Source organism: Mustela nivalis (assembly GCF_964662115.1).
Source record: "Mustela nivalis genome assembly, chromosome: 1".
Classification (NCBI taxonomy): domain Eukaryota; kingdom Metazoa; phylum Chordata; class Mammalia; order Carnivora; family Mustelidae; genus Mustela; species Mustela nivalis.
The window spans coordinates 201,192,537-201,217,146 of record NC_139020.1 but is presented as its reverse complement, the minus strand read 5'-3'; the positions used below and the strand labels follow the sequence as shown (position 1 = coordinate 201,217,146).

The following is a 24,610-nucleotide window of genomic DNA, read 5'->3' as shown; positions in this document are numbered from 1 at the left end:
AGGCCGGGACCCCATTTCAGGGGTCCCTGTCTGTCGTTTCCCTCCATTCCCAAGGCAGCTCCACTCCTGGCACAAAAGGGTTAAGTCAGCCTGCGCCTGCCAGCCAATGGCCGCGCGCAGCGCCTTCGCGGCGCCGCCTGATTGGCGGATGCACGGGGTGGGCGGGGAGGAGGCCCCGTCCCCTGGGATGCTCTTAAAAGGCTGTGGCTGTGGCCACGGGGCTCCGCGCACTAGCTCACCTTGGCCATGAGCAGCGCGGCCCGCCCGGATCCAGCGGAGGCGCCCGAGGAGCGGCGTTTCCTCAGGTCAGCCAGGGATGGGGATGCCAAATACCGTGCATGGCAGGGATGCAGCCTGGAGCCAGGGGCATCGTGGGCAGGATATGGCTGGGAGGGGGGTCTCACGGGCTGGATGGATCAGAGGCAGGGGCATGGTCAGGAGGGGGCCTGGGGGTCTCCAAGGCCCACCCCTTTTGCTGGAGAGAGGAAGCCTCCAGCCCACTGCTGCCAACGCCTCCTAAGCTTGTTGCCAGGGCAACTGTATCTGCCTCAGGCTCACCCCTAAGTGAATCATTCAGCAGCACTGCTAGAAGCTCTCCCGTCACCCCTCAACTCAGTCCAGGCCCACCACCCCTTTCCATCCGTCCTGGGGACTCTGGAGCGCCCACCCTTCCTTCCCGAGCTGGGAAGAGCTGAGGTCTTATCTCCTCAAACGTTCACACCCCTCCTGGTGGCCCACCTGCTACTGTCTCCTGGACCAGAGAAGGAAACTGAGGCCTGGGGACGGAAACCACTGCCTGAGCCAAGGCTAGGGAGATTTTGGAACGCATGGGCCACTTAATCAGTAGTTTGCTTGGATGTGGGGTCTCTAGCTGGCAGCTGTGGCTGTGTCTCTCACCTCATCCTGAGTTATGTTGTGTCCTCCTTTAAAGCCCTGTGATCTGGGACCCCAAGCAGGGCTGTGGACCTCAGTGTAAACCACTGACAGTGCATTCATCTGACATCCCCTTGTCTGTCCTCCTGTGCCCACTCTCCACTCAGGCCCTCAGGGCAGATCTTGTCCAGTGACTGGCTGATATCCAGATTGAGCCTGTAGACCCAGCACGTCCTAGACAGAAGGAAGCTGGAGCTGTGATTTCACCTGGCATGGGGGATGGCGGTGCCAGTTGTGCAGGGTCTCAAAGGCCAACTGAGGAGTGTTGCGGCACTGTGGGGTGGGTAGGAGTGGAACGTGAAGAGCAAGGGGAGAGGAGACAGGTTAGAAACATAATGGGTGTGTAGGTGTAGTGAGGAATTTGAATATTCCCTGAATATTAGGGAGCCAAAAGCAGGTTTGAGGCAAGTGGTGATGTGATGGTGTTTAGGTTTTCAAAGCCCCCGTGGCTCTTGTATTGAGGAGTTCGGGGGCCGGGAGACTTCTGTAGGCAGCCAGGTGAGCAGTGGTGGTGGGCTGGTGGGCAGAGGCCTGAAGATGGAGCCAAGAGAGCAGGGAGGGTCTGCCATGGGCAACCTGGCCCCAGGGCTTCACCTCCAAAAGAGCTCACTCCTGGACGCATTTTGGGAGAACAGGCCCAGTTCCTTTGAAAGCAAGTCACCTTCTTTGTGCTCTGCGGGAAATCCTTACAGTTCCTTTCATCTGGGGGACATCAGGAGAATGAAGAGGCACTTCATAACCAAGCCCCCCACCTCTGGCCAGTCCCACAGTGGCCTTGCCCTGGCCCCCTCCCCAGACTTGCCCTAATTCCCACCCAGGGCTGCCAGCGTCCCCACCCCCAGGCTCCCCACCCCCAGGCTCCTCGCCTGGACCATCCTCCCCATTATCACTCTAATGACCAGTTAGGCAGGAAGATAATGTTCCAAGTGGTGGCCTGAGGCCAAAGCTTCGGGACAGAGGAAGAAGAGGAATGGGTAGTGCTCCCACCATTCTCATCTTCCCTCACCTTCCTGTGGGGGCAGCAGGCAGAGCTGTCACGCACGAAGGTGGAGGAATGAGCCACATTTCCAAACACACCTTCTCCAATGTTCTTTCCTGGGAGCTGGGCCAGCCTGCTCTTCATCTGACCCACCATCCTTTCCCATAACTGGTCCTCCAACCTTATCTGAAGTCAGGTGGGGCTGAATCTGGCTCTGGTGGGCTGGGGTGACTCAGGGCTTGTGTCCTTCCTGTCCTAAGCCTCAATCCCCCGCATGTGCACGGGCCCCCAAAGTGTCTTTCTGACCCAGTTTCTTAGTTTCCCTTGCTTGGCTCCAGCCACTCTGGCCTCACTTCTGTCCCTTCCATCTGCCAAGCTCATTCCCAATACAGGGCCTTGGCCCTCACTGTTCTTGTATGTGAGTTACCTCCCATAGTGCTCCAGGCCACCTCCTCCAGGAAGCCCACCCCGAGTCCCCCTCCTGCAGCAGTCTTCATTCCTTACCTATGCCCTTCCCACTGCCTGGCCTGATCAGGCTGCAAAATTGGCGGGAATGTTGTGGTCTCCTGCTCACAGAATTGAAGGAACCTAAAGATTCATCCCAAGAAAACCTCTGCTATCTGTAGGTCTGCCTCTGCTTCTTTGCCCAGCACCCTGTATGGCTCTAGAAACAGACACCAAGGGTAGAAGTGTGCTTTCTCACTTGCTTCCTGCAGGACCCTGGGCAAGCCACTTGGCTTCTCTGAGTGGTTGAATATTTTCCAGGCCTATTACTGCTCTTGCTGCTACTACTACTACTAGGGCCTGCTGGGCTAGGGGTAGATGCTCTTCCCCAGCAGGAAAGAGTCCCGCTAGGGGAAGCTGGCATCAGGCCATAAACCCTGCCCAGCTCTCCCAACCCCTGATTCTGGAGTGAGGACCATTTCCACTCTTCAATGACAGGTCTCTCTGCAGCCACTAAGTCCATGCCCTTTGGAAGACCCCTAAGCCAGGGCTAGCTTGGTTCTTGCTCTTAAAGAGTCCAACACTTGGCTGTCATTATCTTAAAATTCTTAAGTAATGGGATCCGTGTTTGCATTTTGAAACGGGCCTTGAAAATTATCTAGCCTACCTGGTCTTCACTTTTGCCAGAGAAAGCAAAATTCAGATGTGACAGATTCCAGTCACTTAGGGAGTTGATGGCAGACCTTCACCTCCAATGAGGAAGCCCCATCTCTCTGGCCACAGTTATTGAAGGGTCACCAATAGGTCTGATAGCTGGGGGCTCCCCATCCCCCCTCCCTAAGTGAGCCATCTAACTCCACCTCCCTCAGGCACCTCGTCCCCCAGCCCCTCCAGTATTCTGGAGTTTGCTTAGTGTTTTCCCCTGCATGAAACTCGTCCATCACCCTCATCAGCCTCTCCCTCCGCATTCCTCCTCCTGGGTTCTTCCCGCGGCGGGTGGGGGCGGGGGGAGAAAGGGTGGAGAATGGATGCGGGCGCGGGGCGCATCTGGGCGGAGCTCCAGTCTCCCGCTTTGGGGCTGTAGAACATGCGCCACCACGCGTTCCTCGACCACCAGAGGGCGCCCGTACCTAGGGCTTCGGCTTAAACCTCCCGCGGATCCACTCTACCGCAAGCAAGTCTAATGGGGAAACTGAGGTTGGAGGTGACGCTAGGCCCTGGTTGGGAACGTTGGTGGAACGTTCCTGGTTCCATCCGAGCCTCTCTAAGTCTTTCTCTCTCTGTGTCTTTGAGCGTCTCTCCCCACTCTGTCCCCCAGCACTGCGGAGGCGGCCGCCCTGGAGCGCGAGTTACTGGAGGATTACCGCTTTGGGCGGCAGCAGCTGGTGGAGTTGTGTGGCCATGCTAGTGCTGTGGCTGTGACCAAGGTATCTGACCCCTGATCCTTGACCTTGACCCCATCCAGATGGCCAGCTTCCCCTAGAGCCGAGGCCTAGCTAGCTGCGTGACCCAGGTGGCCAGAATGGTTCAGGAAGCCCCTGGAGCTTCTCCAGGCCATCACTTAGATGGGGAAACTGAGGCCTGGAGAGACTCATTGCTGGTCTAGAAGGCAGGGGCCCAAGACCCCAGTGTCAGTGAGGGTCAGGGCAGAGATAGGAGTCCCCAGAGACTCGGAGGCTGAGGCTGCAGCAGGATGCTCCTGGGTCCCTTCATGCCCACCGCCTCTGCCATCTCCTGGATCTCAGTAAGGGACACATCGGTTCCTGCAGGCGGAGTGCTTCCAAATAACCCCACACTGCAGATGGGGAAACTGAGGTCCAGATGCAGGGAGTGGCATGCAAAGGGTAGGTCCCAGGGGGTAAGTAAGCAGAGCTGTCTGGATCTGGGGCAAAGTCCCAGTTTTGAGGTCCCTCCAAAGGACACGACAGTAATAAGTGATGATGACGCTGCCTTCCAGTGCTTTTGGCCACGGGTGTCAAACCGCGGTCCTGTTTCCTCCAAAACAAGCGAAATAAACTGACACCAGTTAATAAACCCAAATGCCTTATAGAAGTGCCCGGTGTGTCGGGGCTCCAGTACGTAACCTTCCTCTTCCTCTGGGTCTTCCTCCCCTCCTTGTCACCACTGCCGACTTTGGTTAAACCCAATTTCTTTAGGTAGGCTCAGGTTTTCTGTTTTTGTTTTTGTTTTTAAACGTTACTTTTTCCAAATGAAACCTATCCTGGGCAAAGCTCCCGCAGGAGAAGGAAATGATGACAATCAAAGCCCCACCAGTAAACCCAGCGGGGTAAACTCTTGCCTGGTCCTTGCCGACCGAACGGTCGTTTGGGTTTTGCCCTGAAAGCCCCAAGTCTGTCTAGAAGGCCCTCTGTCCCAGCCAGCCCAGACATTGTCGTCCTCCCCTGGCCTCTGGTCTCGGGCTCTGGGCCTGGCATGGTGGGGTCACAGCACCCTCGGGGTGGGTCAGGACCTCGCTGAGACCTTGGGGAGGAGAAAAAAAAAAAAAAGGTGTACCTAGCCCTTTGTGTAGCTGGAGGTTAGAGTACGGCCAGGCCCCGGCGGCCCCTGTCTCAGAGAGGCCCCATGAGCCTGTCAGTGCCATGGTCATTCCTGTCTGATAGAGGCCAAAGGAGCCTGGGAGAGGACAGGGGGCTGAGGCCATGCAGAGAGGGCAGAGCTGAGACCGGAACACCGGTGCTCCGAACTCTTGCGTTAAAGAGACGGAGGCACAGGCCCACAGAGACGCAGAGAGTCTTGGAGATAGAGACAAAGAGACACAGAGACGCAGGCACCAAAAGACTTCGGAGAGACAGATGGGGATAATAGACACAGAGATACGGAGAAAGGTGACGTGACGTGACGACAGAGGCAGATGGAGAGAGACAGGGCATCTTGGGTTGGAAAAGTAACCCCCCCCTTCCCCCCCAGCTTTGGGGCCTCCGGGAGGGGCTGAGGCCTGGAAACGTGGGCGGGGGAGGGGCAGCCACTGCGGTGGAAAAAGGTGGAAGAATGTCTGCAACTCAGGCCGAGGATAAACAAACCGCACTCCGGCGCGGGCGCCCGGTGGTGGCAGAAGGCACGTTTTCCTGCTCCAGCTTGGCAGAGCCTGAAGCAGGGACTCTGCATCTCCAAGGAGGAGCCCAAGGTCTCCAGAGGCCATGCCCTTTGCCCACAGTGCCTCTTCTCTACGCCCATGCCCCTCCCTTCTGCTACTCCAGGCCTCAGTTTCCCCACCGAAACAAAGAGGAATTCCAGACATCATGCCTTTGCCTTTGCTGTGCCCCCTGCCAGGTGTTCCCCTTGCCTACTCTCTCCCGGAAACAGAGGACAGTGCTGGTCGTGTGTGGCCCGGAGCAGAACGGGGCGGTGGGGCTGGTCTGTGCGCGGCACCTGCGGATGTTTGTGAGTAGCTAGGACGCCCTCGGTCTCCCAGGGTCACCCCCTCAACCCTGTCCTGGCAGAAATTGCTTCCTTCTCTTGACAGTGTCTCTGGGGGACACTGAGGCTGGAGAGGTGACAGAATAAGCCCAGTGCTTGCCCCAGGCAGGGTCTTCTGCCTGGTATCCAGGTCTGGGTGCTAAGGCCCAGCAGGAAGCCTGGAAGGGCCCCCAGCGCTGACTCCTTTCTGTGGCCCCCACGCCCCACCCCTCCTAAACCAGGAGTATGAACCGACCATCTTCTACCCTACACGGTCACTGGATGGGCTGCACCAGGACCTGACCACTCAGTGTGAGAAGATGGACATCCCCTTTCTGTCCTATTTGCCCACGGAGGTCAGCGCTTGGTGGCAAATGATGGGGGGAAGGAGGGGATGGTGCCCAAAGGCTGCCTCCTAACCCTGCCTGCTCTCTCAGGTCCAGCTCATCAACGATGCCTACGGGCTGGTGGTGGACGCCGTGCTGGGCCCTGGCGTGCAGCCAGGAGAGATCGGGGGCCCCTGCACACGGGCGCTGGCCACACTCAAGCTGCTGTCCATCCCCCTTGTGAGCCTGGACATTCCCTCAGGCATGCCAGGCAGGAAGGGGGGGGTCTGTGGGGGGCTTGGGTGGGGGCCCTCTGCACCCCAGCTTCTGGTGGCCCCAGCCTGTCTCTGAGCCTCAGTTTCCTTTGCATGGATGGCACCTGCCCTCTGGGTGTGGGTCACGCCCATCCCTCAGATAGGGAAGACCGAGGCTGCTGCCCAGGTGATCCCCTGCCCCCCCCCCCAGCCCAGCATGCCCGCTGCCCACCCTGGCCCAGTTGCCTGGGCAGACGTGAGCTCACTCCGCAAAGGCCTCGCCCATCCTGGCCGCCGCCCCACGCCTGTTGGAGCCATTAGGCGACGGGCAGACGGAACAAACAGTTGCTGGCCAGCCGGACCCTCCACGGGGCTGGCCACACTCAGGGGATGTCCCCCAGCTTGCAAGACCTCAGGGCCATCCCATCAGGGTGCCACAGAGTGGGGGCTTAGCTACAAAGAGATGGGCTGTCTGGTCTGAGGGTGGAGAAGAGGGTCACAGAAGGAAGAATTAAAGTCAGAGGGAGGAGGCTTTTAGTTAGTGGCTCCAGACTCTGATCACAAGCAGAGCAGAAGGCAAGGCCCCTAGTCTGAAGGAAGAGGCTCATCTGAGAGGCAGTAGAGGCTGGGGCCCAGTGAAGGAGGAGGCGGGGTCCTGTCAAAAGGCAAGAGCGAGTCTGAGGGCGAAGACAGAGGTGTCAGAGGGAAGAGTCTCTAGTCAGAAGGATGATGAACACTCGGGCCACATTCTGTCAGACACAAGGACCAGGAGTAAGGGGACAGATCTTACGGGGGAGGCCTGCCTAAGGATGGAGGCAAGTCTGTCCTCTGCCTGGAGAATGGGGATCTGTTAGAGGGGGAAGGCTGGCGAGGAAGCCCCAAAGGAAAGAGCCTCTAGCCTAAGTGGGGAAGCTCAAGACTGATAGGGGGGAATGGGGACAGATGCTGGGTCAGAAGGCAGAGGCATGGGTCTGAAAGGGCGGCAAGTGGAAATGATGGACTCGCGGCAAGTGGAAATGATGGACTCTAAAGGCAGAGGCTGAGTCAGATAGAGAAGAACAAGTTAGTAGCACGAGGGGAGCAAGGGCAGAAAAGTATGAGGGCAGACGATCTGGTCAGAGGAGGAGGGAAACATCTCCCAGGAGAGGGAGACCTTGGTCTGAGGGCGGAGGCCCAGTTCTGTGGGGAGGCAGGTCTGACCGAGGCGCACGTGTCAGAGAGCAGAGGCTGGGTCTGACGGGGAAGGAGAAGTGGGTGGCGAGCAGGCCAGTCCGCAGGCGAGCAGCCCTCCCAGCGCCCGATTCCCTCCCCTCAGGCTGGGACGCGGAGACCGGCGGCGGCGACAGCGAGGATGGGCTCCGGCCCGACGTGCTGGTATCGCTCGCCGCGCCCAAGCCCTGCGCCGGCCGCTTCTCCGGCCGCCACCACTTCGTGGCCGGCAGGTTCGTGCCCGACGACGTGCGCCGAAAGTTCGCTCTGCGCCTGCCGGGATACACGGGCACCGACTGCGTCGCGGCGCTGTGACCGCGCCCGCACCCTGGCGGCTTGGACCCGCGCCAATAAACAGACGTCCCACCACCGCCTCGCCTCCTCCTCCTCTGTGCGCCGCGTTCGCCGCCCGGGGGGCAGCCGCGGGAAGGGAACTGCCTCCGTCCCGCAGAGCGCAGGCCGGAGGGCCGAGGGTCGTCGCCGAGGGGAACTTCCCCGTTGGCCGAGAAAACTAAAGCCAGAAGAGTAGAGAGTAGATTCAGGGTGGGACTTCCAGCCCGCTCGGGGTGGCCTGAAGCCAACGGGGTTGAAGTTAGACCCGATGGAGGATTTCTCGCCGCCTAAAGGGCTGCCTAAAGCGTGAGTGTTTGGGCAGCTTCAGGCTCGAGTCCAGGAGAGGCACGTCCCACAGGCAGCTTGGGACCCAAGGTGGAGAAGGGAGTGGGTTGAGGGAGGGACTTCCAGCTGGCGACGGGGGGCGGGGGGGGGGGATGCAGGCCAGCCTGAGGGCGGAGGCACAGCCGGACGCACCGAAGGGGGCGACCCGGAGAGGTTGCTAGCGCACCGAAGTCACCCGGGGCCAGGGAGCTTGGCTCGGGCGGGGCGGGGCCTGGACGGGGCGTGGCCTGCGGTCCCCTCCCGCCCCCACCTTCAGCCCCAGTGGCCGCCCGACCCGCGGGAGTCAGATCCGCGCGCGCCGCGGAGCCCGGACCCTCCCTCGGACGCTCGGACCCGGCCATGGCATCACTGCCGCCACTACTCTGCCTCTTTGTCGCCGCCGCGCACCTGGTGGGGGCTCGAGGTGAGGCGCCCCCTGACCCCAGCCCAGACCCCTAGGCGCCCTGGCAGCCCGCCTGCTTGCAGCCGCTTCCGGAGAGAGAACCGGGGGATCCGCTCGCATCCGCAGGCCCGGGTCCCCCTGGAGTGAGGGGGCATCAGGGAGATGGTCCCTTGGGGAGGGAAGGAAACCTCTCTGTTCTTTTCCCTCCTCAAAGAGAAGTAGGGGCACTTGGAATATGGATATGAACCTTAGGTTCCCCTGGGTTCCCCGGGGGCCTGTCTCAGCCCTAGCATTCGGATTCTGAAAGCACCCAATACTGGCCCAGGATTAAGGGGCCTGAGCCGTCCCCTCTCACATAACTCCTCTCCTCCTCCTCCTCCTACACACACACACACACACACACACACCATTCAGAAAAACTCCCATCTCTGGAACACCCAGTGGAGAGGGCACTGGATCCATTTCTCAGATGAGGAGACTGAGACACAGACAGGGAAAGGACTTGTCTGAGGTCATCGTCCAGCCGGGCTATCTTAGATAACTCAAGGTCAGAGACGCCAGGTTGGATTCCAAAGACTTCCCAATGCCAGCTGGGGCCCCAAGTGAAGCGATGGAAGCTACACGGAAGGAGGGACTTCCAGCCAGCAAATGGATGAAGGGGAATGCAGAGTCAACACCAACTGAGCTCAGAGCCACAGAGCACACTCAGGGAGCACTGAGTCTGGGGAGCAGAGCAGATGCACAGATTTCCCCAGTCCATGGCATCTGGGCCAGGGCAGAGACAGGGATGGGACTGCAGAAGATAGGGGTCACAGGGAGGCTTCGCCTGGAAGGGGAGGGGGAGGTCCTGCATTCCTTGGGGTCAGCCAGAGTTAGCTTCTGGCTTCTCGGAGCCTCAGTTTTCTTCCCTGTGAAATGGGGATGATCATGAGAGCACCTTGCACAGGAGCAGCTCACAGAAGTCTCCATCAGCATGCTTCCTTCCCCCTCACACTCCTCACCCTATCCACAGTCACCAGCCCCCCTGAGGAGCCCACAGCAACTGCCTGGGGCTTTGAAGGTCCATCATTGCGCCCTGGACAGTCCTCACCAGCCTTGGAGGACTGGGAAGGTGAGTCATCCTGGATCCAAGTCCTGATTCTGCTGTGGACTTACTGTGCAAGCTCTGGCTGGTGGGGTCATTTGAGGACAGGACACAAGAGGTAGAAGGGCCCCGTACTATCCTGGTCCCTGGACATGGTGGTCCCTGGCATAGGTGTCCCGAGAGGTCTAAATTTTGGAAGCAGAGGGGTGAGAATTCAGGCTGTTTTTCAAGGAGGAAACCAATGGAGGGTGTGTGTAGGGGGGGTGCCTCCTCCCCACTACTGGAAGCAGCATGCAGGATGCTTCCAGTCGATTCCAGACCTCTAGTTCTGGAACCTGGGTTTCTAGTTTCCTAGCGGGGAAATTCACTCTCAATTCAGGAAAGGAGTGAGCACCCCCTAGTGGTGGTGGTGGGGGGAGGTTTGATAGAAGCGGAATCTGAGCTCTGTGAGGCCAGGCCCTTCCCACCTGTGGCTTCTGTGAAACAGAGGTTGCCCGGTGGGTTTCCCCGGCAGTGAGCAAGGGCCCAGCTGGCTCTAACCTGGAGTGGCCAGGCGATGAAAAGCTACAGCTAGGGCTGGTCTCAGGCCCAACTCCTCCTGCTGCCCTTGTACCTCCTCACACCTCAGGGGTTCTGAATTCTGAGATGGGGTCAGGCTCAATCCTAAGGTTGGGGACTGGTGAGACTGTGGCAAGATGTCAGCCTGCACCGACAGGCAAGCTCAAGAATTGGGCAGCAGAAGTGGGGCTGGTGCTAGGGGAGGCCAAACCCCCACTCCCCCCCGCCCCGGGATCCCTTTATAACTCCTTCTGCCCGAGTGCCCTGGATCTGGGCGGGGTCATGGGCGGGCTGCGTCAGCCCGTGCGCATTGGATGTGGGGTGACCATTTTAGACAGCAGGGTAAGGCCCTTACCTCGGAGATGAGGGTGGGTAGGCAGCTTCCCGGGCCCCTGCGTGCACTGATGGGGCCTGACAGGCTGCGGCCCGGGTCCCAGCGCATGCGGTTCCCGCAGAGGCCAGCGAATGGACGTCCTGGTTCAACGTGGACCACCCCGGCGGCGATGGCGACTTCGAGAGCCTGGCTGCCATCCGCTTCTATTACGGACCAGCGCGCGTGTGCCCACGGCCGCTGGCGCTAGAGGCGCGCACCACGGACTGGGCCCTGCCATCCACTGTCGGCGAGCGCGTGCACTTGAACCCCACGCGAGGTTTTTGGTGCCTCAACCGCGAGCAGCCCCGCGGCCGCCGCTGCTCCAACTACCATGTGCGCTTCCGCTGCCCTCTCGGTGAGGGCGGGGTCTGGGGGCGGGGCCTTCGAGGGGATAGGCGGGGCTAGGGAGAGGGCAGGCTCGCGATCAGTCATGCTGAGGAGAGAGTGGGGATTGGCCGGGATAGATCCTAGGTGGGTGGAGCCTGAGTGGATGGTACTGGAGGAAGGGGCAGGGCTGTGGGGGGTGGGCGTGGTTAGGAAGAGGCCTCAGGAGCCGGCAAAATCAGATAGGGGCGGGACTTTCGAAGGGAGGGGCTGCCAATAGGGGCCCAGGTGGGGCACAGGAGGGAGCCCCCAGGAGCCCATCTCCCTCCTGCTGCCCTCATTGGTCATCTGTCACTCCGTTCTGTGGGGGCGTGTTTTGACCCCAACTATGTGAGGGATGCAGGGAGAACAGCAGGGCTAACTTCGGGGAGCTCATCTGGGCTGGGGTTGGGGGAAGTGGGGCGGTGCCTCAACTGCGCCTTGAACAGGTGCGCCTGGAGAACAACTGATGGGGGCAGTGGGCAGGGCCTCTGTCTGGGGTATACCCACCCTCGGATAAACATGCTGGGGGCACCCTCCAGTCCCACATTGCTACCAGATTTCCAAAGAGGCGCAGTCCCTGGGGTGGGCGGCCGCCTCACCTTCCCCCCTCTTCGCCCTTACCGCAGAGGCCACGTGGGGCGCGTGGGGCCCGTGGGGTCCCTGTTCAGGGAGCTGCGGGCCAGGGCGTCGCTTGCGCCGCCGTCGCTGCCCAAGCCCGGATGGGGATGCTTGTCCGGGGCGTCCCGTGGAGGCTCAGAAGTGTGTAAGGCCTACATGTCCAGGTAGGAGGGATGGGGCCTGGAAGGAAGTGTTGAGTTAGAGGCGGGGAGGGGATGCGGCCAATTTTGAAGGGTACTTGGGGAGCAGAAGCAGGTTGGGATGGAGCCTCATGGGGCAGAGGGGTGGAAGGGAAGAGGTGGGTCCTGCAGGGCCAGAACTTGGACCACATGGAGACTGGCCCTTCTTTCCCTTCTGGGGCCCCGAGGAGCATTGGTGAATGTGTACATCTGGATGGGTGGATGCCTTGAGGGTCGCGTCCAGGCGTGTGTGGATCCAGTGCGTATTACCTTGGGTGCACCACTGAGTGTCTCTGTATGGCCTCATGGATGCGGACACACACAGAAGCTGGCTCACGGATTCGGGGTACACACGCGTAGCATTCACAGCCCCCACCAGCCCTGACGCCCACACGGACACACGCTCACAACCTGGCAGACACCATGCCCAAGCCCTCCCAGGGCCAGACACCAGACCAGCCAGGAGGCGACTGGAAATTCCGATCCGCCTGGGCTCCACAAACACGGTCTGGAGACTGCACCCGCAGAGCCCATGGCAGGGTGGGGGAGCACGGTGGCCAATGGGGTAGTGGGGTCCCCACCCTACCCCGCCTGGCTCTGCCCTCCTGACGCCTCTGCCCTGAAGTTTCCAGCGGAATTTTCCATTTTATGGAGAAACCACAGGATTGGGAGGGGAGGGAGATGTTCTGAGCCCAAGACCCAACCCCTAAACGGGCCCCCAGCCCCTGCTAGACATTTTCTTTCCTGCTGGAAGGAGCCTCTCTGTCTTGTGAGAGTCACCTCTCCTGTCCCCTCCTCCAGGGCATTTTCCCTATCCCTCAGACCACAGGTCCCTCCCTCTGCCCCAGTTCTGACTACTCAACCACATATCCCCACTCACACTAAGGGTTGTTCCAAGCAGGGCCATGCTGAGGCCTCTGAGGGGCACAAAGGGGAGTGTCTTGGCATCTTCGCTGAGTGACTGAGTGGAAGGCCTGCCCCAGGAGGGATTGAAGAGGCTCCCCTGTCCCTCTGCTTCCCTGTGTCCCCCAGGGTGCAGCTCCAAGACGTGCAGGTGCCCTGAGCACATCCTTCTGGGCTCGGTGGTCACCCCATCTGGGCGTCCGCTGCCAGGAGCCAGGGTCTCCCTGAGAGACTGGCCTGGCACTACGGCCATCACTGATGCCCATGGAACCTTCCGGATGCCTGGAGTCTGTGCCAGTAGCCGGGCCAACGTCAGTGCCCAGATGGATGGCTTCTCTGCAGGCCTGGGCCAGGCCCAGGCCAATGGCTCCATCTCTTCTGTGGTCACTGTTGTCCTTAATAAGTTGGGTAAGTGCCTACTGGCAAGGAGGGTGAGGGGGTTTCTGAGAAGCTAAGAAGGAAATTCTGGATGACACCGCGTACTTTGGAGGATGCGATGCAGCATGAGATCACTGGGGAAGAAATAAGATGTGACATGGACATTGGAGAAGGCATAACACTAAATATGGTGTCACGGAGGGAGTGAATAAAATGTGAGACATTGAAGAAGGTACGAGGTGAGACAGGAAAGCAAATGCTTTCCTTTGCAGAGGAAAGCATTAAGATGGGGGCAGTCAGATTAGTTGGCTCAGTCAATTAAGTGACTCTTTATTTTGGCTCGGGCCATGTTCTCAGAGTCATGAGATCAAACCCCGAGCTGGGCTCCATGGGGAGCATGGAGTCTGCTTACGATGCTCTCTCTCCTCCTTCTGCCCCTTCCTGCTCATACATTGTCTTTCTCTTAAAAAAAAAAAAAAAGAAAAGAAAAGAAAAGAAAAAATGGGGCACTATTTTGGAGCACCTGGCTGGCTCAGTGGGCAGAGCATGTGATTCTTGATCTCAGGGTCATGAGTTCCAGCCCCTGTTGGGCACGGAGCATACTTAAAATTAAAAAAAAAAAAAAAGATGGGGCGTCATTTTGAGCAGCCTTGGAATGAAATTGAATGAGGAGGTCATTGGAAGAGGCACAGGTGAAACAGGGCATCCCTGGAAGGGAAAGGATGGGGCCCTGCCATTGGGAAGGGTTATTGGGAGAAGTTGGGATGGGGCAGGGCCCTGACCTTTGCCACCTTTGCCCCCAGAGAAGCCCTACCTGGTGAAGCACCCCGAGTCCCGAGTGCGAGAGGCGGGACAGAATGTGACCTTCTGCTGCAAGGCTTCAGGCATCCCCCTGCCCAAGAAGTACTCCTGGTGAGTGCCCTGCCCCATGCCCAAGGGCCTTGCACCCAGCATTGTGGTTCCACTGGGTTTCCCCTGATAACGTGGTGCCTCAGAGACTGGGAGGTGGCTGCTCTGCAACCTTCCTGGGCTGTGTGTGAGGCTGCGGACAGGTGCAGCCCCTTCCCTACGCCAAGGGCCTCCATGGTATTGCCCATCTGCCACCCAGGTTCCACAACGGGACCCTGCTGGACAGGCGAGAACACAGGTACGGGGCCCATCTGGAGCTGCGGGGGCTGCGGCCAGAACAGGCAGGCACCTACCACTGCAAAGCATGGAATGACGCAGGGGCTGTGCGCTCGGGCACTGCCCGCCTCACTGTGCTTGGTGAGCACCCTTGGCCCCCCCAACCTTGAGTGTGCTCTGAAACTGAACTGAGACCTAACACCAGCCAAAGTCAACCCCAAACGGAGCCCCAACTTTAGGCGGCTCTCTTTCCATGCCGAGTCTGATCCCAGGCCCCCACTGAACCCCTGGGTTGAGTCCTGACCCCAGTCCAGGCCCCCAAACTTCGACTCAAATGGAAACCTCCCTCTACCTCTGATCTGATTGATTTCTCACTCTGCAGCCCCGGGCCAGCCAGCCTGTAATCCCCAGCCCCGAGAGCACCTGATCAAGCTCCCAGATGACTGTGGTCAGTCTGGCAGTGGCCCCACCTACTTGGATGTGGGGCTCTGCCCCGACACCGCGTGCCCCAGCCCGGCAGGCTCCAGCCCCCGGTGTGGGGACACAGGGTCCCGCTGCTGCTCTGTTCGCCGCCTGGAGAGCAGGGAAATCCACTGCTCCAACTACGTCCTCCCGGTCAAGGTGGTGGCTGAGTGTGGCTGCCAGAAATGTCTGCCCCCTCGGGGACTGGTACGGGGACGTGTGCTGGCTTCAGACTCAGGGGAACCCCTGAGCTTCGCCCAGATCCTGCTAGGCCAGGAGCCCATAGGATTCACCTCCTACCAGGGTGACTTCACCCTGGAGGTGCCTCCCTCCACACAGCGGCTGGTGGTAACTTTCGTGGACCCCAGTGGGGAGTTCATGGACACTGTCAGGGTCCTGCCTTTCGACCCTCGAGGGGGCGGCGTGTACCATGACGTCAAGGCCATGCGGAAGAAAGCCCCCGTCATCTTAGATGCCAGCGAGAGCAACACAATCCCTCTTGGGGAGCTGGAAGACGAGGCCCCACTGGGCGAGCTGGTCCTTCCCGCGGGAGCCTTCCGCAGAGCCGATGGCAAGCCCTACACGGGGGCTGTGGAGGCCCGGGTGACGTTCGTGGACCCCCGAGATCTCACGTCGGCGGCCGCCGCCCCCAGTGACCTGCGCTTTGCGGACAGTGACGGTGAGCTGGCCCCGCTGCGCACCTATGGCATGTTCTCGGTGGACCTCCGCGCCGCCGGCTCCGCGGAGCAGCTGCAGGCGGGGCCCGTGGCGGTGCGCGTGAACGCCGGCCAGATCCGCATGGCGGGCCACGCGGAGGCCCTCAAGCTGTGGTCGCTGAACCCTGACACAGGCCTGTGGGAGGAGGAGAGCGGCTTCCAGCGGGAGGGGTCGGCAGCCCCTCGGGTCCGCCGGGAGGAGCGGGTCTTCCTGGTGGGCAACGTGGAGATCCGCGAGCGGCGTCTGTTCAACCTGGACGTCCCCGAGCGCCGCCGCTGCTTCGTGAAGGTGCGCGCCTACGCCAACGACAAGTTCACCCCCAGCGAGCAGGTGGAGGGCGTGGTGGTCACGCTGGTCAACCTGGAGCCCGCCCCTGGCTACTCGGCCAACCCCCGTGCCTGGGGCCGCTTCGACAGCGCAGTCACCGGCCCCAACGGCGCCTGCCTCCCTGCCTTCTGCGACGAGGACCGGCCGGACGCCTACACCGCGCTGGTCACGGCCACGCTGGGCGGGGAGGAGCTGGAGCCCGCCCCCTCCCGGCCCCGCCCGCTCGCGGCCACTGTGGGCGTGGCCCAGCCTTACCTGGACAGGCTGGGGTACAGGCGCACCGACCACGACGACCCGGCCCTCAAACGCAACGGCTTCCGCATCAACCTGGCGAAACCCAGGCCGGGCGACCCCGCCGAGGCCAATGGCCCGGTGTACCCGTGGCGCAGCCTGCGGGAATGCCAGGGCGCCCCGGTGACCGCCAGCCACTTCCGCTTCGCGCGCGTGGAGGCCGACAAATACGAGTACAACGTGGTCCCGTTCCGCGAGGGCGCGCCGGCCTCCTGGACTGGAGACCTCCTGGCCTGGTGGCCCAACCCCCAGGAGTTCCGGGCCTGCTTCCTCAAAGTGAAGATCCAGGGTTCCCAGGAGTACATGGTCCGGGCGCACAACGCGGGGGGCAGCCACCCGCGAACCCAGGGTCAGCTCTACGGGCTCCGAGATGCCCGCAGTGTCCGAGACCCCCAGCGCCCCGGCACATCCGCCGCCTGCGTGGAGTTCAAGTGCAGCGGGATGCTCTTCGACCAGCGTCAGGTGGACAGGACGCTGGTGACCATAATGCCCCAGGGCAGCTGCCGCCGTGTGGCCGTCAACGGGCTCCTGAGGGATTACTTGGCCCGGCACCCCCCACCCGCCCCAGCTGACGACCCAGCGGCCTTCAGCATGCTGGCCCCACTGGACCCTCTGGGTCACAACTACGGTGTCTACACGGTCACTGACCAGAGCCCAAGGCTGGCCAAGGAGATCGCCATCGGCCGCTGCTTTGATGGCTCCTCTGACGGCTTCTCTCGGGAGATGAAGGCCGACGCTGGCACAGCAGTCACCTTCCAGTGTCGGGAGCCACCAGCCGGCCGGCCTAGCCTCTTCCAGAGGCTGCTGGAGGCCCCTGCAACAGCGCTTGGGGACATCCGCAGAGAGATGGGCCAGGCGGCCCGGGCACAGGCTCAAACCACAGGTCGCCTCCGTACCCGCCGGGGCAGGGCCCGGCAGTGACCTGGGCTCCCGGCCTCACTCCTCTGCCTTGCCCCGGACTCCTCTGTACCTGGGAAGTCTCAGCCCCCTTCCCCAGCTGCTCCCTTCCCCCAGGTTTCTGGGTGCCCCTCTCCTCCCCTGCCCAGAATTCAGAGTCAAGACCTAGGAGTGTCCAATGGTGGAAATACCAGGCAGGGGACTGTTGCTGTGTGACACAGAATGGCGTTCTTCCTGATGGTGGGAGCCAGCATCCTGGGAGACCATCAGGCATCTGACTGAGGCCCTGGGGGATTTGCTCCCAGCTTGCAAGCTGGCTCTGATTTTATGTATGTTTTGACCTTGATTTCAGATATTTTGCCCCTTGAGATTTCCGACTGTCGCCTGAAGCGCCCTCTCCATGTCGCTGAGCTGGGTGCTATGTTGGGTCCTCTGCCCCAAGCTTTGTTCTAGGAGTTATTTATTGAAATGAAGCCCTTGGGGCTGGTCAAGGGGTTCGGGGTGGGGGGGCGGTGTCCTGGCCCAGTGAACATCAGGCAGGGGCTTCTTGGTTCCCGGGGCTGAGGGGCACAATTCTCACAGGTTTGGTGCTTGGAGACCCCCCCACCCCCAGGGGGGTTGGGGCAGGGAATCAATTAAAGATGCTTCATTTTCAACTCATGGTGTCGGTCTTGGGGCGTGAAGATGGAGTCGGGGGCTGCTGGCCCCAGACCTTGGCAAGCAGACACTGGGACATGAGTGTGCGAGCTGCTCAGAGGACTTGGCGAGGTCCCAGATGGGCCTCAGGCCAGCCTGTGGGTCTTGGCTGAGGCACGCAGAAGTGTGTCTGTGACACGTGTGTGCAGAGCCGCCTCGTGGGCAGCCCGAGTCTGTGCGGCCCTGACCGCTGAACACGGTAGCAGCTGCCGCCTTGGCCTTCTCCTCTGAGCCTGGCTGTGGCCGGCGGCTCCCATCTGGCCCCACGCCCGAGGGCAGCAATGGGCAGGGAGGGGGCCCTGGCAGGGGCGCAGGCCTTCAGGCGGCAGGAGCCGAGGCTGCTCTGGACTTCTCAGCCAGGGCCACGCTGCCCCGTCATCCGCCCCACCCATTGAGGCCTGGCCACGCCTTGGCCACATGGTGACCAGGCTGCCCAAGGCCATGGCCCCAGGCCCTCTCCTCTGCAGGACTGGGGCTGGAGGTGGCAGGACGCTGTGACTGGCTCTCGGTGTCCACCAGCCTTCCTGGCACCCCATGGCACAGGCACTGTTCTGACCACATCTCCACTTTCCAAACAGAGAAACTGAGTCCCCAAAAGGAGAGGCAAAGTGCTGCCAGCGCTCTGGGGTGAATCCTGGCAGGAATAGGGCTGCCTGGATGGCCCAGCGGCTGCCCTCCAGCACACGCGTGAGACTCCCTTGGCCCCAGGAAGGCGTCAAAGCGGCTTGCTGGGGACCTGGGATGCAAGGCATTGTGCCTTGTTCATCGCCCCAGGGATGGGGTAACAGCAGGGAGTGAGGGTGCGGGGTTGTTCCCTTAACCCAGGGTATGCTCTCGCCCTCTGCACACCCACCTACCCATTTCCCCTTCCAGTGCCGGCCTGCCCGCTCCCCCACTTGCTGCCCCCACCCCTCCCACCCACCCCACCATCTACCTGTCCAGCATTTGGAGATGTCAGCTCTGTGCCAACAGCCAGGGTCTGGAGAGGGCCTGGCCTCGGTAGGGAGATGGGCTCCCCCACAAACCCCAACACACACCTGTGGGGCCAGCACTCAGCCCACATGTCCGCTGGCTCTTGTCCGTCCCGAAACCCCTCAGGCTGGCCCCTCAGCCAATCTCCCCAGTCCTCACGCCTTTGTCCACGCCATCCCTTTCGTGGGAACAACCTTCCCCTGCCCAGGGGGTGGTCTTGGGGGTCCAGAGGGTGGGGGAGAATATGATGAAGCCAAGGACCTCAGCCCCAGTCTCTGAGGGTGGGCCTCAGGACTCTGCCGTCGTCGAGGTTTGGAAGGCTTCGCCCAGCCTCTCCCTGGATGGGCTACGATGGACAGGAGTGGAGAGATGTCCCCTCCGGAGCCAGGGGGCATGTGCATTTACCCAGAATTCACTGTGTCTATGACGCTGGCTGACAGGGAGGCCCTGCCTCAGAGGCGCACGTCCTTGGCCAAGGTGACCTGGGCTCCGAGCTTACCTGCCCCAAAGCCCTGCCTCAGGCTGCCCGGTGGGGTCCCAGGGACAAGCAAGTGCCGGGGGGCTCTCCCTGTAGCGGGCGGGTAAAGCTGGCTTCCAGGCCCAGAGTGATGAGGTGTCAGGCGTCACGGCCAAATACCTTTCACAGAGAGAGCGTCGAGGCTGTGGTTGCTGCCAGACCTCGGGCGGCTGGGGTGGGGGCAGGCAGCTGGCCTCCCTTCCCTGGGGCGGGGCAGGGGTGGATGGACGTCATCTCGAAGCCCCCTCCCCAGATGCCATGGCTGGGCCAGGAGGACGAGAGGCTTCCGGAGGGAAGTGGCCCAGGGAGGACATTCCAGGTGGAGGACACGGCCAAAGCCAATGCCTGGCACAGGGCAGGGACGGTAGCCCTGGCTCCTCCTATTCCTGCTGACATTTTTTAAAAGGACAGCCCTTAACTCCAATTTCCAGATGAGGAAACTGAGTCTCCAAGACAAAAGAAGCCGTCAGCCTGAGCTGACAGCCCTGTGTCTCTTGCTGCCGCCTTGTGACCCCATTCGAGTGGAGCCAGGAGTTCCAGCCCCCTCCCTCCTGGAGTGCTGGCCGTCCGCCTCCTGGTAAATCCATTGCTCTCATCCCACAAATCGAGGCTGCCAGATCACACCCCCTCAGGCTGGGGAAAGTGGGGGGCATGAGGCCCCCCCCTAGAGACCCTGGCTCCAGCCACCCCTGGGGTCAGCTCAGGGCACGAGAAGGCCCTCAAACCCGCCCACGGCATTTTAGACTTTTATAATTTTAGAACCAGGGGTTCTTAAAATTCCTAGCACTGTGAGTGGGAGAAAAATCTTGGAACAATGCTTAAAACAAGAGAGTCGTAAAACCGCAGAATGCAAGAGGAGGAAGAGAATCATGAGCACACATTAAGCACTGACTGGATGCACGCCCTCCCTGCTGCCCCACGGCTTGACTCACTTCAAGGGTATTTAATGTGCATTTATTGTCTTGGGATTAAAATAGGCTTGTAGGGCGGGTAATTTTCACACAAACAACTCCAATTTCACAGCTGAAGGCACTTGCCCACAGTCACAAAGCAAACAGGGACACCGTGGGCTGGGGGGGCGGGCAGAGAGGGCAATATTTCCCAGAGAAGGGGACGTAGGTGGTGGGTTTTGAAGGATGTGTAGGAGTTCACCCATAGGCAAGATAGGAAGGGCGTTCTGGGCAGCTACAAATGTGTCTGTGAAGGCAGGAAGAGGGACATGGAGAGCAGAGGCAGATAGGAAGCATGCAGGGCGATGAACGGAGCCTTGAATGCTGAGTTAGAAGCTCGAGCTATCTCTAGCAGGTGATAGGGAGCCACGGAAGGTGATGGAGTGGAGGAAGGTACACAATTTCTCATAACAAAGAATCCTCTGGAGCTGGTGCGGGATTCAGTTTGTTGGAAAGTGTTTCTTTTATGGAACTGCAGTCTGCCTCTTCCCACGTGGCAGCCCTTGTGGGGTCCAAGCCCTACAGGCCGGTGCCCCCTCCCCTCCGGCTGCCTCCTATCCTGGCTGAACATTGCTGGCTCCTCCGTTGAGGCCTCGTGGACCTGGCGCGGCCACCCACCACTTCCCCGGCCCCGTCTGTCTCTCTCATCAGCCCTCGGAGTTGGGTATGTCCCAGTCTCAGACCCCAAAGACTGGAGCCAGCCTGGCGGGGAGACCTGGCTTCAGGCGGCTGAGGGGGGGAACGGTGGAAACAGAGGCAGGATGCCCGCAGAGCAGAACGGGCCAGGTGAACTGCTGTTGTCCTGCTGCCTCACCCCTCCCAGGGCCTGGGTGCAGGGTCTAGGCAGGTCAGAGGGAGGAGACCCCAGGCCGCAGGGGAGTGACAGACACCAGCACTTTGGCACACATAGGCAAGGAAACAGAAGCTGCCCTACCCAGGGTCACAGCCGACGAGCAGCATTTGGAACCAGCCTCCTGCATGATCCATTCCCGGGTCACACTGTCCCTGTCACATCCTGTCCCTGTCCTCCCCAGACACACCCTCACACACCACCAGCGATTCCTTCTTGTCACCAGTTTGGGTGATGCTGTCACTCTTGATGACAGCTCTACGTGCAGTCACCAGTGCCCCGAAACGCATGTGGCCAGACTCGCTGGATACCCCAGGCGGGGCGCTGTCCCACCTCCAGCAGCCGCCAGGGGGGCAGCCATCCCTGACCTGCATGTCCACGCCCCAGGGTCATGGGACAGTGTGTGCGGCCAAGTGCACCTACTGGTGCACCGTGTAGCACCAACACCCCCACCAGCTCCCTGCATCTGCCTGCACTTGGGGGCACTTTGACCCCCAGACAGCTGGACTGCCCGGGTCAGGGCCGACCATAAGCCCTCATGACCTCCCACAGTTCAGCCCCACTGAGCATCCTGGGCCACTGTCGGGCCCACATGGCACTTTCTGCTCCTTCCCGGCCCTGGGGAGGGCGCAGGCTGGGGGCTGGGAGCCCGGGGGGTGGGGGGGCCTCAGAGTCCCAGCCGCTTTTCCTGGGAAGTCCTGAATCCCTTCCTGCTGACTCAGCCCCGGGGGCCGGCTGGCTGGGCGCTGCCAAACCTCAGGTATGTCCTCGAAGGCTGCCTCAAGGCGTGGGAGGGGGGCTCCCACTCGGGACTCAGCCCTTCCCCGTGCCCCAACCTCCCCTCTTGTCCCAGATAAAGCTGGAACTTCAATGGTGGGGCTCAAGGCATGGTGCCAGCATGGTGGAGGCCGAGGCTGGCTGCTTGTACCTCCAGTTCTTTCCGGTTGAGCGTCGGTAGAGCAGTGAGTTGCAGCCAAGCCAGCCTCCCTCACAAAGGGGCCCTGCTCAGCCCACTCTCCCTGCCTCGTAGAGACGCTGATGTCTCAGGTGGTCTGGGGGCAGTCGACGCAGCTCCTCATCCTGGGGCCCAGCACAGGGACAAACACACACACACACACACACAGAGCTGTGCACACAGGCTCCCATGTGATGTCTACGTGTAGTCTTGTGGATACAAATAGGCTCCCTCATGCGTAGACCCAGCTCCTGGACTGTTCCTCACAGAGCTCCATGGCAAAGAATGAGGCTAAGCCAGGTACAGATATCCCAGCCTGTGGGGTCAGGTGTGGCCCCAGCAGGAGGGCCAGGGGATGGGAAAACCAAAAGGAGGGCCCAGGGAAGGTTTTCTGGGGGAGAGAGCAGTTAATACGGGCTTTGACGGGTGAGTAGGAGTTTGCCAAACCAAAATCAGAGGTCCAACGGTCTTAAACCCTGGTTTTAGAGTTTCCTTTTTGTCCATGAGAACTGGAAGCAGGGAAATGACACCGTCAGACAAACCCCCAGTCTCCACCTCTTCTTCAAGATCTAGCCCCTAAGCTTGGGGTGCTTATGGAAATGGCCGACTCATCTTTAGTCAGATGGGGGAGGCAGAGTCAAATCAAACCAGGATGGGTAGAAGAGACCTCAGGTTTGTGAAGCACCTGCTCTTGGCTTGAATCCTGTTAATCACCCTTAAAGGTTTCTATTATTAGCTCCATTTTAAAGGTCAGGAAACCAAGCCTGAGAGAGAGAAGTCCTTTGCCCAGGATCCTACAGGGAGGCAAGGCAGACATACGCAACCCTGGCCTCCTACCCAAAACTAGCTGCTGATCTGGCCTCAAGCTACCCCTGAAGTTTGAAGGACAGAACAGTGAGCCTCAAATGAGCCAGCTTTGCCAAGGGTCACGTGTTTGCACACAAGCACCCCACCCCTCGAGTTTCTTCAGTAAGCTCATCCCTATACCTTGTCATTTGGTTGCTGAGAGGCCTTAATGGGGGGCTTTCAGGCAGAGCACGTCCAACTAGACGCCCGAGGGTGCTTCTCCTCCCTTCTGGGAGGCCTGGGCCCCTGGCCTTGGCCCCCGCCTGCCGTCTGGCCCGGCCAAACACAAACACTTGGAAATGGCCGACCCAACGGAATCTAGGTTGTGGTCAGGCTGTGGCTGAAGAAGCCACTGGAAAAACACGCAGTCCACGGGGCCAGGCCCAGCTTACGTTTCACCAAACAGGAGTGGCCTGTCCGGCGCCCAGAGCCGAGGAATGTTCATTTTCTAGCTCTTTGGAACCTGTTGTTTGAGCAAGCCAGTTGCTGGCTGGTGCCACTCTCTGTCTGATGTCAGGCTGTGACCTGCCTCCGAGGGGGTCCTTGAACAATCAAGCCTCCTGGTCCAGCTGCTGTTGGAGACCCCTTGTCTGCTTGCATGAACTTGACGATGGGGAGTTCACCCCTTCGCAGCTGTTATGCCCTCCAGCCAAGAGCCTATAACTGGCCAGATTTCTCACAGGAAGAAGGGAGGTCAGGAAGCATCCCGCACCTCTACCCCACTGTGGGTCCCCTGGAGAACACCCAGGCCCTTTGAGTTTAGTGTATCCCAAGGTGACCCTGTACCCTGTTTCTGTGCTATCTGCTTGTCCACCTGTCCTGAGTCACACGGGCTGGGCAGAAGGCCCCACACACCCATTGAGCACCTACTGGATGCTAAAGCACTTTACTTACATCGCTTCACTGACTCCTCCCAGTGAGGCTTGTTTCTGTAATTGCCCACTTTACAGATGGGGAAGCTGAGGCTCAGACAGTTCACTTGGTATCCTGGGGTCACAGGGGCAGATACTGGAAGTGGAAGCCTGTTTCCTACAGGTGCCAAGATAGGGGCTTGAGCAACCTCATCTTTTGGGCTGCGGCATTCCCTGGAGGCCAAATGGGGAGCTGGTGGGCCCGAGTATCTCCAGTCACTCAGCTGCTCAGCTGCTCACACACCCTCCATGACTCCCACGGTCCCTCTCAGTGGGGTTGGGGGCTCTGGGTGAACCCTTGCTGGGTTACCATAGAGACCCCCAAACACAAAGCCTGGCCTCTTGGGTCAAACCTTGGCCCTGTTCCCAGTCAACCTCACAGACTCAGTTTCCCTCTGCTGAAGAGCAGCTAGCTCAGCAGCCAAAGGCCTCTGCTTCTTCAGGTCTTAGTGAACGCAGCTGGCATGCAGTAGGTGCTCATTAATTGCAATTATCACCCTTAGTAACATGCAGGAGGGGGCAGGGATGTGCATTGGGGCATCCCAGGCAGCCCCAGCTCCCCTCCCTCAGCTACGGCCACCCCCCAGAGCTTTGCAGTGATGTTGACTGGGGTAAGTTAAAACTCCTCAAAGCACCTAAACCAGGGCCTCAGTTTCCCCACCATAGCCTGAGAGCCTCTAGACTTCCTCTGGGGTCTGGTGTGAGGTTCTTGAAACACCTCCTTGAGTCTTAGGGGAACAGAAATCTTTACTAGGGTTTGGGTCTCAGCCCTCATTAGGGCCCATCAGGACTTTCCATCTTGAATCTGCACGTGGGGACCTTGAAACTGGCACCGCCCACCTAACTTGGGCCTGGACGTACCTGACACGGGGAGCCCTCTAACTCTTCCCATGGACTGGCTTAGGGAATCTGGAAATTTCAACTAGGGCTTGGAAATGGGGAGCCTCCAAATTCCCATATAGGGGGCCTCCAATCCCCTATTTCCAGGATCACACCCTCAGTGGCCCTGGCAG

At 60.3% G+C, this 24,610-nt stretch overlaps 2 protein-coding genes across 7 annotated transcripts; both read left to right on the top strand.

Moving 5' to 3' along the window:
• The first annotated feature begins 194 nt into the window (after positions 1–194).
• On the top strand, positions 195–7,933 carry YJEFN3 (YjeF N-terminal domain containing 3). Of its 4 annotated transcripts, none has more exons than XM_082706143.1 (6): positions 195–305; positions 3,675–3,783; positions 5,648–5,758; positions 6,016–6,129; positions 6,211–6,370; positions 7,669–7,933. In XM_082706143.1, the coding sequence occupies exons 1-6, from the start codon at positions 247–249 to the stop codon at positions 7,875–7,877; spliced, it is 762 nt and encodes a 253-aa protein (XP_082562269.1). In that variant the 5' UTR covers positions 195–246; the 3' UTR covers positions 7,878–7,933. The 4 variants fall into 4 exon arrangements, with proteins under 4 accessions (XP_082562269.1, XP_082562270.1, XP_082562267.1 ...); XM_082706144.1 differs by having other exon boundaries at positions 196–305; positions 6,211–6,361; XM_082706141.1 differs by lacking the exon at positions 195–305 and adding an exon at positions 945–1,213 and having other exon boundaries at positions 3,650–3,783.
• A 377-nt stretch (positions 7,934–8,310) lies between these two features.
• On the top strand, positions 8,311–17,556 carry CILP2 (cartilage intermediate layer protein 2). Of its 3 annotated transcripts, XM_082706093.1 has the most exons (8): positions 8,311–8,643; positions 9,635–9,733; positions 10,720–10,992; positions 11,630–11,785; positions 12,833–13,111; positions 13,885–13,993; positions 14,190–14,347; positions 14,589–17,556. In XM_082706093.1, exons 1-8 carry the CDS (start codon positions 8,580–8,582, stop codon positions 16,922–16,924), a joined length of 3,474 nt encoding a protein of 1,157 aa, XP_082562219.1. In that variant the 5' UTR covers positions 8,311–8,579; the 3' UTR covers positions 16,925–17,556. The 3 variants fall into 3 exon arrangements, with proteins under 3 accessions (XP_082562219.1, XP_082562218.1, XP_082562220.1); XM_082706092.1 differs by lacking the exon at positions 8,311–8,643 and having other exon boundaries at positions 9,539–9,733; XM_082706094.1 differs by lacking the exons at positions 8,311–8,643; positions 12,833–13,111 and having other exon boundaries at positions 9,539–9,733.
• The last annotated feature ends 7,054 nt before the right edge of the window (positions 17,557–24,610 follow it).

Coding starts and splice junctions, on each gene's coding strand:
- YJEFN3 (XM_082706141.1), top strand. CDS start 1,153: ATGGCGGTGCCAGTTGTGCAGGGTCTCAAAGGCCAACTGAGGAGTGTT. Junction 6,130..6,210: donor TGTCCTATTTGCCCACGGAG/GTCAGCGCTTGG, acceptor CTGCTCTCTCAG/GTCCAGCTCATCAACGATGC. Junction 6,371..7,668: donor CATTCCCTCAGGCATGCCAG/GCAGGAAGGGGG, acceptor CCCTCCCCTCAG/GCTGGGACGCGGAGACCGGC.
- CILP2 (XM_082706092.1), top strand. CDS start 9,544: ATGATCATGAGAGCACCTTGCACAGGAGCAGCTCACAGAAGTCTCCAT. Junction 10,993..11,629: donor GCGCTTCCGCTGCCCTCTCG/GTGAGGGCGGGG, acceptor CCCTTACCGCAG/AGGCCACGTGGGGCGCGTGG. Junction 13,994..14,189: donor CTGCCCAAGAAGTACTCCTG/GTGAGTGCCCTG, acceptor TCTGCCACCCAG/GTTCCACAACGGGACCCTGC.